This window comes from Lathyrus oleraceus, chromosome 7, assembly GCF_024323335.1.
Source record: "Lathyrus oleraceus cultivar Zhongwan6 chromosome 7, CAAS_Psat_ZW6_1.0, whole genome shotgun sequence".
In the NCBI taxonomy this organism is placed as follows: Eukaryota; Viridiplantae; Streptophyta; class Magnoliopsida; order Fabales; family Fabaceae; genus Lathyrus; species Lathyrus oleraceus.
The window spans coordinates 421,544,723-421,559,493 of NC_066585.1; the positions used below are offsets into that span (position 1 = coordinate 421,544,723).

At 38.5% G+C, this 14,771-nt stretch overlaps 1 protein-coding gene across 1 annotated transcript; it reads right to left on the minus strand.

The window, feature by feature from the left end:
- Positions 1-2,986: 2,986 nt before the first annotated feature.
- Positions 2,987-3,780, minus strand: LOC127104150 (uncharacterized). The gene is made up of 2 exons (XM_051041353.1): positions 3,411-3,780; positions 2,987-3,258 (listed from the first exon to the last, which is right to left on the minus strand). Exons 1-2 carry the CDS (start codon positions 3,778-3,780, stop codon positions 2,987-2,989), a joined length of 642 nt encoding a protein of 213 aa, XP_050897310.1.
- Positions 3,781-14,771: the final 10,991 nt, after the last annotated feature.

Sequence of the window (14,771 nt, forward strand, 5' to 3'; positions counted from 1 at the left end):
CATTAGTAAACATAAGCAAGATGAAGTTTAGAAGTCAAGAAACAAATAAAGTATTTTTGATATTTTTCAAAATTAAAATAATACTTGAATTAAAATAAACAATTAAAGGTCAAACTTCAAATCCATTTCAAATCAACTTTGAAAAATCCAAATGGATCATCCTAAGTTCAACAAAGTCAAACAAAGTTTAACAAAAAATTTCAGCATTTTTAGAAACCATAAACTATTTTTAATCAATTAAAAATGCATAAAAATAACCTAATTGAATTAAAATCTCAAATAAATCTCAAATCAATTAATAAATTGATGAGAATATTTTTCATAGATCCATCATCATTCGAAGAGGTTAAGAAAATATTTTTATATTTTTTGAATATCAAAAACTATTTAAAATGAACTAAAAACAACCAAAAAAGAGAAAATTCATAAAAAATATCAAATGATAAAATAAAAAATATTAAAAATCATTTTTAAAAACTAGAAATTAAAAGAGAAATAATGCAATTGGTCTCACATGTTTTGGACCAATAATGAGTGAGATATGCTTTTTTGAAATAAAAAGGAATAAAAGAATTAAAATGAAAATTTAAATCAGAAAATAAAAATGGAAAAAACGTGAGGCGTTGGATCAGGAGCTCATTAATTGAGCTGGCACATCACATGGATCATATGCGCGCGTCCAATATACACTCGAGTCAATGCGAATCACCTAGCCATTAAATAAGTCATAACAATGAAAGATTCAGATTAGATCTGGGAAATGCATCGTGTGGCCAAGAATTGATCTGGAGTTGGGACGGTGGTGTACACCACCATCTTCTCCAGCGAGACCTCCAACGCCAGTAAGAGTTGCAGACATGGCAACCTCCATCAAATGCCACGATCCATATATCAAATGAAAGCTGGGGTGATGTACATCACCCCTGTGCCAACTATTTCCACTCTAGATTTCCATGGTGAGAGAAATCAGAGGTTGAAATTCGTGGTGTTCAACTGAAACTTAGTGTATTTGCAAAATTCAAAGCACAATTATGTTGCCTCTGATGAGAGGACTTCAGCCAACCCAGTAAATGCAATAAACAAGCTATGAACAAAGAGTTTCGAATAAAATAAGTTTAGATATCCACCTCTGAAATGTGGAGCTTGAGAGCACGATTCTTCAAAGCTTTTGCTTGCAGTATGATCTCAGGATGAAGATGAGCAAGGTTAAGGAACTATAGATCTAAAGATCAATCAATGCAATTGAAATTCAGATCTGAAGATTTTGAATAGAAAGAGAGAGTTCCTTTAAGTGAGGCTATGGAAGGATTCTTGCAGCATAACAGGCGCCTTCAGGTTATGTAATTGTGAAGCTATGCACTCCTACATATAACAATTGGCAAGGTAGAAGCATGAACAAAGCATGTGCATGGATGAAGAGGGTCTCCATGCATGGGCATGTACAGGCGCATGGAGGGCCCAATTCTGATTGGAAATGAATGCTGGTATCATATGGAATTAAAATGGACGTGTAGAAGTAATGTAATGAGCTCATGCAATGTGTTTTCAATAAATTTCCAAAAATGCACTAAAACTTTCTCCTCTTCGAAAATGACATTTCCAAAAATGAATCATGGCCTTATGGGTAATGGTTGGAAAGCTCTTGGCATGAGGATCATTTGTTATGTTGACCAAAACTTCATTTGAAATTGGGAAATTGGTGGAAATTGATCATGAAGTGCAAGGTGCAACACATGTGCATGTGAAAATTTCCAAAAATGGTCAACTTCAAGCCCTTCTGTTTCAATGATACAAGCTCCAAATGACAAAACCTTAAAAATAAACATTGTAGATCTTTTCAAGACAATCAATTTGGACTCAAAATTTGCATCATTTGTATTTTTAATGAGAAAGTTATAGGCACTTGAAGTTGGACTTTTTCACATTTCAATGCCTTTGAACCAAAGTGACCTATAATGTTTTGCATTATCACATGTATTTCTTTTAGGATTATGAAAATTTTCTCAACACAACAAATGAAGTATACATCTTAAAATTTCTAATGCATTTGATCCCACCTCAAAATCATGAAAAATGAATGAGTTATGTTCTTGGGAAGTTGACCCAAAATTAGGGTTTCACTCAAAATGACCTATAATGTTTTGAAATGGATGATGACCTTACAAGATTCAAATAAATTTTTGATGAACATTAAAGTTATTCATATGGTTCTTAAGAACATGTTTTATATTGGGGTCATCTTCACTTGACAAACACATTAAAAGTTAGGTCTCAGTGTATTTCAAAATAGTCAGATGAATTAACTGATCAACTTCTCAAGTCCATACCTCAAATCTTGATGAAATTAATGATTGAGGACACTCAAATAAGCTCAAATATGCATGAAATGATGAATGAAAGAACTTCCCTTGATTGTATTTTATCATGGGTTGAGGTTGCTTCATGAGCAAGGCACAGTTGATGCACAGATGAATTAGAGTTTCCTTGGGAAACAAGCCTCAAGCCCTTTAGTTTGCCTTGATCAAAATGATGAATTGAGATACTTGGGAGGCATATTTGATGGATGAGATATTTTTGAACCATTGTCATGCCTGCTTTCATCTTCACCTGGCCACATTAATGAACATAGGGGCCTCTAGGAGCCTTGGATCTTGTGGTTGCTCAAACTACAAACAAAAGATGTTAGTGACATATTTTTGTGCTTTTGGTTAGTAGACAAAAGAAGAAAAGCAATAATATACACTTCAAGCATGCTTGGTGATCTCAAACCAACTCATAAGTGTTCCCACCCAAAGGTTAGGAACCAAGATGCTATGATCCTTGAGGCAAGTGCAATGCAATGTTATGGTGCCATGAGGGATCTTAGGGTAAAAATTTGGGTCTTACACAAACTAAGAAAATTACTCTTCACTTGTGGAACATAAAGTACATCACTCACTATTACTTTTGTTCCATCTTCCCTTATAATGACTACCTTTCCAATACCTTATGCAATGACATATATAACATCACCAAGTCTAATCTTCCTTCTCACATTTTTGTCAATTTCACAAAACCATTCTAAATGGCTTCTCATGTGATTAGAGTACACTGTATCCAAGTACCACCATTCTATTCCACCACCTTCAGTAACTCTCATCAACATCATCACCTCTTCATCAATTGTTGCCACTAATGCAACAACTTCTTCATCTGAGTCACGAGCTAACTTTTCCTCTTCATTTCTCTTCCTAGGCACCTTAGAATTTACACATTCATCTGCAAAGTGACCCTATTTTTTTTACAGTTATAGCATTGAATGTGTTCCTTGGATTTCTTCTTTGCTTTGCCATCACTCTCACCTTCTTTCTTCTAAGATTCTTGCTTAGAATTTCCACCCTCATTCGTGTTACTCTTCCACTTTCCTTTACCTTTCCTCTTCCAAGATTCATTACTACCACTTACTTTTTTCTGAGATTGTGTAAACAATGCCTTCTCAGTTTCCTTCTCATCTTTCTTGACACCATCTATATTCTTCAATTTCAATTCGTGAGCTTCTAAAGAACATATTAATTGTTCCAATTTCAACGTGTCTAGGTCCTTAGATTGTTCAATTGCAGCAACTAAATTATCAAATTTGGGTGTTAAACCCATGATAACCTTTTCAACCTTCATTGAATCAGTAACTGCTTCACCATAACTCTTCATCTGGTTGGTTAATACAGTTAACCTATTCACGAATTGCGCTACTGTCTCATTTGGTTCCATTTGCAATTGACCTAATTGACGCCTTAAAGCCATCAATTTCACCTTCTTGGTTTGTCTATCGCCGGCGTAAGTGGTTGCAAGAATATCCCAAGCTTCTTTGGCCGTCTCATATCAAGGACGACTCGCTGGAAAAAACGAGGCATATTCATTACCAGCTACTGGGTAAGAATGACCTACCGGAAAAAGAAACCAAATAGGGTTTACAACTACCTGTTACTGGGCAGAAGACCAAAGAGAGAGTATTCTTCACTAATTAAAGTGAACATATCATGGATAAACTCAAAGGAAGAATATTTGTCATCGATTAAGATAAACATATCAAGGATAGACCACTTGGGAAAAAAGGAAGAATATTCGTTACCGGTTAGGATAAACATATCAAGGATAGACTGCCAAGGTAAAAAGAAGGATTTAAAACTACTGGTTACTGGGTAGAATACCAAAGAGAGAGCATCCGTCACTGGTTAAAGTGAACATGTCAAGGATAGACTCAGAGGTGGGAAATAAGATCCATATCTATCAGTTACTGGGTAGAAAACCGCAAAGAAAAGAAAATTTATCACTGATTAAAGTGAACATATCAAGGATAAACTCTATGGGGAATAGAATAGGGATTTCGACTACCTTTTTACTGGGTAGAAAACCAAATAGGAAGAATATCTGTCATCGGTTAGGATAAACATATCAAGGATAGACTTGTCGGGAAAACGTGAAAACGAATTCGCTAGGGAAAACAAAGAAGTAAATTACCTTTTACCGGTTACTGGGTAAAGGTAAAGTACTCAACACCAAGAAGAATATTACCTGTTACTAGGTAATAGACCCTCGGGGACCAAATGATCTATCTAGGTCAAAGCTAGAAAGAAACGGTCAAGCAAGACTCAACTCAATAAGGATATAACTCAAGGGGAGTGGTTCCTTCCAGATGATATTCCAAGGAGGAAATTAAAATAATAATCATCTACGAGGAAATAATTCAGTGGGGAATGAGAAAGGATAAACTCTTTCTGCTTAAGGGACTGACACTCTACAATTGAAGGAGGACAAACACACATGTTTTGTGTAGGACATGATATCACCAAAGCAGGGGTTCAGAAGAAAAATCAATGTGATAAAATGCACAATGAAATATCCGATGCTACATTTATGCTATGCATGTATATGATAATGACTATGTTGACAAACCAGCACAAAGGATACAAATAACGAAGATTTGAATCATCACTACCGAACACTCGGCCGATCTCAACAAGATGGAAACAACCACCGGAGAATCTACTAGGGATGAAAATAAATCGTCTAGCTTAGAATAAATTTAACTTTGGCTGGGGAAAGACATGGAGAACATGTATTCCACCAAACATGCCTCGGATCTGCCGAGGATCCTGATAAGTAAAAGCTGCGGGGAATCATAAGCTTACACCCTAACTGGGAGACAACCTTGCAGGGGACATTACCAATACTGCTCGGAATCAAACACTACCGGGAATGAGGGAACTTCCATCATAAGACAAAACTCCGTAGGGGATTCAAGAGGTAAAACTCTAAATGAGGAACCAGGCAAACTGCTAGGGATTCAAGAGGTAAAACTCTGAATGAGGAACCAGACAAACTGATGGGGATGTCTTGACCTGCCGAACAAATCAAAGACCATCAAATCCTATAATAATCATCAGATTCTTCTTGGATATTATGAAATAAACCAATTCCAAGGTCAAGATAACCAGATATGTCAACTGTAACACCCCAATTAAACTAAGCTAATTATTTAATTTAAATTAATATTTTATTTATTAATTTAATTGAATAATTGGAAGTTTGGATTATTATTATTTTATTATTATTTTGGAATAATAATTATTGGGATAATTATTTATTGGAATAATATATAAGTTGGAATTTAGAAAAATCCCATTTTTGGTAAAAAGGTTAATTTCACGTGAAAAGGGAAAAGAGGCAGAAAGGGCAAAAAGCCAGAGAACGAAGGTTGAAGGAAGGAGAAGCTTGGAGCTCGGAAGCTGCCGGATTAACTCAGGTAAGGGGGGTTTATCATCGGTTAAAGGGTATTATATGATAATATGTACTGGGTAGTGATAACCATTGGTTGTATCTCTGATTTGATTGATGCATGATGAATTTGTGAAATATTGGATGAATGAAATTGGATGAATGAAATTGGATGATAATTGAAAAGAATTCGTAGGAATTAGAAGAGATAATGTTAGGATTTGTGAAGATGAATAGGATATGATTCGTGTAGATGATATGGACGATTATTTTGTGTAATTTGGACCGTGGAAGGTTGGATCGGATAGGTTTCGTAACAGAGAAAGCCATAGCAGATCTGAGAGTTCTGGTTTTTGGTCATACGCGTATGGCACTAGGCAATACGCGTATGAGCTGGCTGATACGCGTATGGGGGAGGCCTTACGCGTATGGGAGAGAAAGATGATATTTTGAACGTAAATTGGTCTCTGTTGGTACGCGTAAGGGGAGATTGTTACGTGTAGCATACGCGTATGGGATAGGTGATACGCGTATGAGTTGGGCGAGGAAATGCGCAATACGCGTATGAGAGTGGGCATTACGCGTATGGGTTTGGCCAGGTTTGGGCAATACGCGTATGGCAGAGGCAATACGCGTATGGGCAGAATTGTGATTTTTCTGTGCTACTGTTATGCAGTTTTTGGTTGTTTAGGCTGAGTGATGCGACTTAGCTGAGGCATGATGTGATAGGGATCATTTCCCGTTGTTTTGAGTAGTATATGTATTAGTAGAGTGAGCTAATACTGTGTTGGATTATGTGGCATGATATGATATGCTTTTGTGATAAAACGTGTTAATGATGTGTGTTGATATGCATGATGCTGTGATTGTATCAGTTGTGTATGCATTTGTGAATAGACTGTTTTATGGCTAGAGTGTGAGCACGTGTCTATTCTGAATTCGTTGTTGATGTTGCAATTGCTAGGTGATTAGCTTGCACATTGTGGCCCATTTGGGGTGGTAGCTAATTCCCATGGTGAGGAATTAGTGAGTTTAGTAATTATTGGACTGTTGTTGATTGTTTGCATGCTAGGTGAGTAGCGTGCATTTCATGGCCCATTTGGGGTGGTAGCTAATTCCCATGGTGAGGAATTAGTGAGTGAGTCACTATGTCTCAAATGAGTGGGACTAGTGAGCTTGGTAGCCGTGCCTGGATTTGGACGGTGAGGTTGAACTACATGTTCACAAATAGTCGGTACCGCATGCATAGAGTCTCATTGCATAATAAATGTATGGCATATAATATGAATGGATGAATTCCAGTATTATATGTGTGTTGTGTGTTGTGTTGTTGATGTTGAGTATGGTTGAGATTATATATATGCTAGATGTTATTGTTGAATATGATGTTTGAACGGATACTGTCGTTGCTGAGTGTGTAGTCTGGTTAGGGTGAATTAATGTGTTAATTACTTAGCATTACATGTTGTTCTATAATGCTTATTATATTGATTGAGGAACTCACCCTTACACCTATTTTTCAGGTAACGAGAAATGAGTTGAGTAGAAGCTAATGCTTGGAGTCTAGAGTAGTTCTGATGGGTCATGCTCTGATAGATGTAACATCGGGAGGGGATGTCTTAATTGATTTGATATTGGTTGTTGATGATTTACATGTATTGTGTTACATGTTTTACATTGAGTTGAATTTTATTCCGCTGCGAATTATGCAAAGAACCTTATTTTGATTAAATGAATGAGCATGACAGGATATTTTGATAATTGTTGTGTAATGATTGTGTGACACCCTTCGGGGCATAATTACTCTGATTGATATGTTATTATTTTAATTAAATATTTTGGGGTATTTAGAAGGGTGTTACATTAGTGGTATCAGAGCCTGGTTGGTCGTGTCGAGTCGTAATTATTCTGTTTCCCCTGTGCGGGATAGGTGTTGTTTAACCCTATCAGTACTTATTGTTTTAGCTTGTTGGGTTTTCAGAATAGAGATGGCTGGAAGAGGTAGAGATGATGCTGCGATTGCTGAGGCTCTGGGTATGCTAGCCGGAGTACTTTGAGGAAATCCGAATGTTATGGGAATGGGGGCTGCTCGTCAGTTGAGTGAGTTCCAGAAGAACAGTCCTCCAATGTTCAAGGGAGCATACGATCCAGATGGTGCTCAGAAGTGGTTGAAGGAGATAGAGAGGATCTTCAGAGTAACTGAGTGTGCTGATAACCAGAAGGTCAGGTTCGGTACACATATGCTGTCAGAAGAAGCTGATGATTGGTGGGTTGCTACCCGCACTGAGTTGGAAGCTGCTGGAGATGCTGAGATTACTTGGGCTGTGTTCAGAGAGAGATTTCTGAGGAAGTATTTTCCCGAGGATGTCAGAGGAAAGAAGGAGATAGAGTTCTTGGAATTGAAGCAGGGTAACAGGTCTGTTACGGAGTATGCTGCCAAGTTCACAGAACTGTCGAAGTATTATACTCCCTATGCTGAGGCTGCTGGGGAATTTTCAAAGTGTGTGAAGTTTGAGAACGGGCTGCGTCCCGAGATCAAGCAGGCTATTGGATATCAAAGGATTAGAGTGTTTTCTGATTTGGTTGACTGTTGCAGGATTTTTGAACAGGATTCCAAGGCCAGAGCTGAGAGCTATCAGCAGAGGGTTGATAGGAAAGGTAAGAATCAGATTGATCGTGGAAAACCGTATGCAGCTGGCAAAGGTTTTCAGAAGCAGAGTGGGATGAAGAGGCCTAGTGGGGGAGATTCTAGTGCTCCTGCTAAGTGTTACAGATGTGGTCAGGCTGGACATCGTATCCATGAGTGTACCAGTAACGAGAAGAAGTGTTTCAAATGTGGAAAAGGTGGTCATTTGGCTGCAGATTGCCGGTTGAAGACTGTGACTTGTTTCAACTGTGGAGAGTTAGGTCATATCAGTCCACAATGTCCTAAGCTGAAGAAAGAGAATCAGTCGGGAGGCAAGGTTTTTGCTTTATCGGGTTCTGAGACTTCTGCAGATGATCGGTTGATCCGAGGTACGTGTTATATTAATGGCTTTCCTCTTGTGGCTATTGTTGACACCGGTGCTACTCATTCTTTTATATCTTTGGATTGTGCGGTGAAACTTAAGTTAGAGATATCTAAGATGCTTGGAAGTATGGTGATTGATACTCCTGCGAAGGGTTCAGTGACTACTACTTCAGTTTGTTTGAGTTGTCCTTTGAGTATTTTTGGTAGAGACTTTGGGATAGACCTTGTGTGTCTTCCACTAGTGCAGATTGATGTTATCCTGGGTATGAATTGGTTGGTGTTTAACCGAGTTTCTATCAACAGTTTTGATAAGACTGTGATATTCCCTGAGATTGAGGAAGGAAAGAGTTTGTTTCTTTCAGCGAGGCAGGTGAATGAGGAAGTAGCAGATGGGGCAGAGTTGTTTATGCTGTTAGCGACTTTGGAGGCTAAAGATAAACTGGTAATTGGCGATCTAGCTGTGGTGTGTGACTTTCCTGATGTGTTTCCGGAAGAGGTGAATGAATTGCCGCCAGAGCGTGAAGTTGAGTTCTCGATTGATTTGGTACCTGGTACTAGACCGATATCGATGGCTCCTTATCGTATGTCTGCTGTCGAGCTAGCTGAATTGAAGAGTCAGTTGGAAGATTTGTTGGATAAGAAATTTATTCGTCCGAGTGTGTCACCGTGGGGTGCACCAGTGTTGTTGGTTAAGAAAAAAGAAGGTACTATGAGGTTGTGTGTGGACTACAGGCAACTGAATAAAGTGACGATCAAGAATCGGTATCCTTTACCGAGGATTGATGATTTGATGGATCAGTTGGTTGGTGCAAGTGTGTTCAGCAAGATAGACTTGAGATCTGGGTATCATCAAATACGTGTGAAAACTGAAGATATTCAGAAGACTGCTTTCAGAACAAGGTATGGACATTATGAGTATTCCGTAATGCCTTTTGGTGTGACTAATGCGCCTGGAGTATTCATGGAGTATATGAATAGGATTTTCCATCCGTACCTAGATCAGTTTGTTGTGGTATTTATTGACGATATTTTGGTGTATTCGAAATCCGAAGAAGAACATGCGAAGCATTTGAGAGTGGTTTTAGGAGTTCTGCGAGAAAAGAAGTTATTTGCTAAACTATCTAAGTGTGAATTCTGGTTAGAAGAGGTTGGTTTTCTTGGTCATGTGATTTCAAGAGGTGGTGTTGCTGTTGATCCTTCTAAGATAGAAGCGGTGTCTAAGTGGGAAGCTCCGAAGTCAGTTTCTGAGATTCGAAGTTTTCTTGGTTTGGCTGGTTATTACAGGAAGTTTATTGAAGGATTTTCTAAGTTGGCGTTACCGTTGACGATGTTGACTAGAAAGGGACAAGCGTTTGTTTGGGATTCAAAATGTGAAGAAGGTTTCCAAGAGTTAAAGAGAAGGTTAACTACTGCTCCTATTCTGATATTACCGAGTTCGTCGGAATTATTTGAGGTTTATTGTGATGCTTCATTGTTGGGTTTGGGTGGTGTGTTGATGCAGAATAAGCAGGTTATAGCTTATGCTTCGAGACAGTTAAGGGTTCATGAGAGGAACTATCCGACACATGATTTAGAGTTGGCAGCCGTGGTATTTGTTCTGAAGTTGTGGAGGCATTATTTGTATGGGTCAAGATTTGAAGTTTTCAGTGACCATAAGAGTTTAAAGTATTTGTTTGATCAGAAAGAGCTGAATATGAGACAGAGGAGATGGTTAGAATTTCTGAAGGATTATGATTTTGGTTTGAATTACCATCCGGGTAAAGCAAATGTAGTAGCTGATGCATTGAGCCGGAAATCATTACATATGTCTATGTTAATGGTTAAGGAATTGGATTTAATTGAGCAGTTTAGAGATTTGAGTTTGGTGTGTGAGAGTACTCACAATAGTGTTAAACTGGGAATATTGAGATTAACAAGTGGTATTCTGGATGAGATCAGAGAAGGTCAGAGATCTGATATGCTTTTGGTTGATAAGTTGACTTTGGTGAACTCAGGTCAGGGTGGTGAATTCCGAGTTGATGAGAATGGTGTTTTGAGATTTGGCGACCGGGTGTGTATTCCGGATGTTGCCGAGCTTAAGAAGAGTATTCTTGAAGAAGGACATCGTAGCGGCTTGAGTATTCATCCTGGAGCTACGAAGATGTATCATGATTTGAAAAGGTTATTTTGGTGGCCGGGAATGAAAAGAGAAATTTCAAGTTTTGTGTATTCCTGTTTGACTTGTCAGAAGTCGAAGATTGAGCATCAGAAGCCGTCTGGGCTAATGCAACCGTTGGCTATTCCAGAGTGGAAGTGGGATAGTATCAGTATGGATTTTGTTTCTGGTTTGCCGAGGACAAGTAAGAATTTTGAGGCTATTTGGGTGATTGTTGATAGATTGACGAAGTCGGCTCATTTCATTCCGATCAGAATGGATTATCCGTTAGAGAGGCTAGCCGAGTTGTATATTGAGAAGATTGTAAGTTTGCATGGTATTCCGTCGAGTATTGTTTCGGACAGAGATCCTAGATTTACATCCAGGTTCTGGGAAGGTTTGCAGAGGGCTTTGGGAACTAAGCTGAGATTGAGTTCTGCATATCATCCGCAGACTGATGGTCAGACTGAGAGGACGATTCAGTCACTGGAGGATCTTTTGAGAGCTTGTGTTTTGGAAAAAAGAGGTGCTTGGGATTGTTATTTGCCTTTGATTGAGTTTACCTACAACAATAGTTTTCATTCGAGCATTGGTATGGCACCGTTTGAAGCTTTGTATGGTAGGAGATGTCGGACACCTTTATGTTGGTATGAGTCCGGTGAGAGTGCTGTAGTTGGACCGGAGATTGTTCAACAAACTACGGAAAAGATTAAGATGATTCAGGAGAAGATGAGAATTGCTCAGAGTCGTCAGAAGAGTTATCATGATAAGAGGAGGAAGTCCCTTGAGTTCCAAGAGGGAGACCATGTGTTTCTTCGTGTTACTCCGATAACCGGTGTTGGTCGAGCTTTGAAGTCGAAGAAGTTGACACCTCGATTTATTGGTCCTTATCAGATTTTGGAGAGGATAGGAGAGGTAGCCTATCGTATCGCTTTACCGCCGTCGCTTGCGAATTTGCATGATGTTTTTCATGTGTCTCAGTTGAGGAGGTACATTCATGATCCGTCGCATGTAGTCCAAGTAGATGATGTACAGGTGAGAGATAACCTGACTGTTGAAACATCACCTATGAGGATCGAGGATCGAGAGTTGAAGCAGTTGCGGGGTAAAGAGATTGCCTTGGTGAAGGTAGCTTGGGGAGGACCAGCAGGTGGCAATGTGACTTGGGAACTGGAGAGCCAGATGAAGGAGGCTTATCCGGAGTTGTTCGATTGAGGTATGTTTTCGAGGACGAAAACTCTTTTAGTGGGGGAGAGTTGTAACACCCCAATTAAACTAAGCTAATTATTTAATTTAAATTAATATTTTATTTATTAATTTAATTGAATAATTGGAAGTTTGGATTATTATTATTTTATTATTATTTTGGAATAATAATTATTGGGATAATTATTTATTGGAATAATATATAAGTTGGAATTTAGAAAAATCCCATTTTTGGTAAAAAGGTTAATTTCACGTGAAAAGGGAAAAGAGGCAGAAAGGGCAAAAAGCCAGAGAACGAAGGTTGAAGGAAGGAGAAGCTTGGAGCTCGGAAGCTGCCGGATTAACTCAGGTAAGGGGGGTTTATCATCGGTTAAAGGGTATTATATGATAATATGTACTGGGTAGTGATAACCATTGGTTGTATCTCTGATTTGATTGATGCATGATGAATTTGTGAAATATTGGATGAATGAAATTGGATGAATGAAATTGGATGATAATTGAAAAGAATTCGTAGGAATTAGAAGAGATAATGTTAGGATTTGTGAAGATGAATAGGATATGATTCGTGTAGATGATATGGACGATTATTTTGTGTAATTTGGACCGTGGAAGGTTGGATCGGATAGGTTTCGTAACAGAGAAAGCCATAGCAGATCTGAGAGTTCTGGTTTCTGGTCATACGCGTATGGCACTAGGCAATACGCGTATGAGCTGGCTGATACGCGTATGGGGGAGGCCTTACGCGTATGGGAGAGAAAGATGATATTTTGAACGTAAATTGGTCTCTGTTGGTACGCGTAAGGGGAGATTGTTACGCGTAGCATACGCGTATGGGATAGGTGATACGCGTATGAGTTGGGCGAGGAAATGCGCAATACGCGTATGAGAGTGGGCATTACGCGTATGGGTTTGGCCAGGTTTGGGCAATACGCGTATGGCAGAGGCAATACGCGTATGGGCAGAATTGTGATTTTTCTGTGCTACTGTTATGCAGTTTTTGGTTGTTTAGGCTGAGTGATGCGACTTAGCTGAGGCATGATGTGATAGGGATCATTTCCCGTTGTTTTGAGTAGTATAGGTATTAGTAGAGTGAGCTAATACTGTGTTGGATTATGTGGCATGATATGATATGCTTTTGTGATAAAACGTGTTAATGATGTGTGTTGATATGCATGATGCTGTGATTGTATCAGTTGTGTATGCATTTGTGAATAGACTGTTTTATGGCTAGAGTGTGAGCACGTGTCTATTCTGAATTCGTTGTTGATGTTGCAATTGCTAGGTGATTAGCTTGCACATTGTGGCCCATTTGGGGTGGTAGCTAATTCCCATGGTGAGGAATTAGTGAGTTTAGTAATTATTGGACTGTTGTTGATTGTTTGCATGCTAGGTGAGTAGCGTGCATTTCATGGCCCATTTGGGGTGGTAGCTAATTCCCATGGTGAGGAATTAGTGAGTGAGTCACTATGTCTCAAATGAGTGGGACTAGTGAGCTTGGTAGCCGTGCCTGGATTTGGACGGTGAGGTTGAACTATATGTTCACAAATAGTCGGTACCGCATGCATAGAGTCTCATTGCATAATAAATGTATGGCATATAATATGAATGGATGAATTCCAGTATTATATGTGTGTTGTGTGTTGTGTTGTTGATGTTGAGTATGGTTGAGATTATATATATGCTAGATGTTATTGTTGAATATGATGTTTGAACGGATACTGTCGTTGCTGAGTGTGTAGTCTGGTTAGGGTGAATTAATGTGTTAATTACTTAGCATTACATGTTGTTCTATAATGCTTATTATATTGATTGAGGAACTCACCCTTACACCTATTTTTCAGGTAACGAGAAATGAGTTGAGTAGAAGCTAATGCTTGGAGTCTAGAGTAGTTCTGATGGGTCATGCTCTGATAGATGTAACATCGGGAGGGGATGTCTTAATTGATTTGATATTGGTTGTTGATGATTTACATGTATTGTGTTACATGTTTTACATTGAGTTGAATTTTATTCCGCTGCGAATTATGCAAAGAACCTTATTTTGATTAAATGAATGAGCATGACAGGATATTTTGATAATTGTTGTGTAATGATTGTGTGACACCCTTCGGGGCATAATTACTCTGATTGATATGTTATTATTTTAATTAAATATTTTGGGGTATTTAGAAGGGTGTTACATCAACTCACACCAAGTATGAGCTGTCATAGCTAAGCAACACACATAAATGCATTGGGGATTTGGAGACCAAGTAAAGGTTCCGAGATAGCCAGGGTTCAATCATTAAGTCACAAATTGGGGAATATAAAAACATGAACGCCTCAGCTGGGGAAAGATGAATTGCAAAGGAACAAATGATCAACTCAACTGGGGATGATAGATTGCTTGGGGAGCAACTTATCAACCATACTAGGGATGAACGAAGAACTATTGGGGAGGATAAAGTTACCAAACCAACTGCTTGGAGAAGACCAACAATGTCTCACACCTCAAGACTTACATGTTCTTAGATTGCTATTGACATTCCTTGCTGAAATCGATTATTCTTAAAGTAAATGCTTCGTTATTTTAAGAAAAATTATTATTCATTGATTTATTTCAAAATTATCATCATAGAAATTCAATTTTAAAGCAGAAACAAATAAGAATATAAATAATTGGAT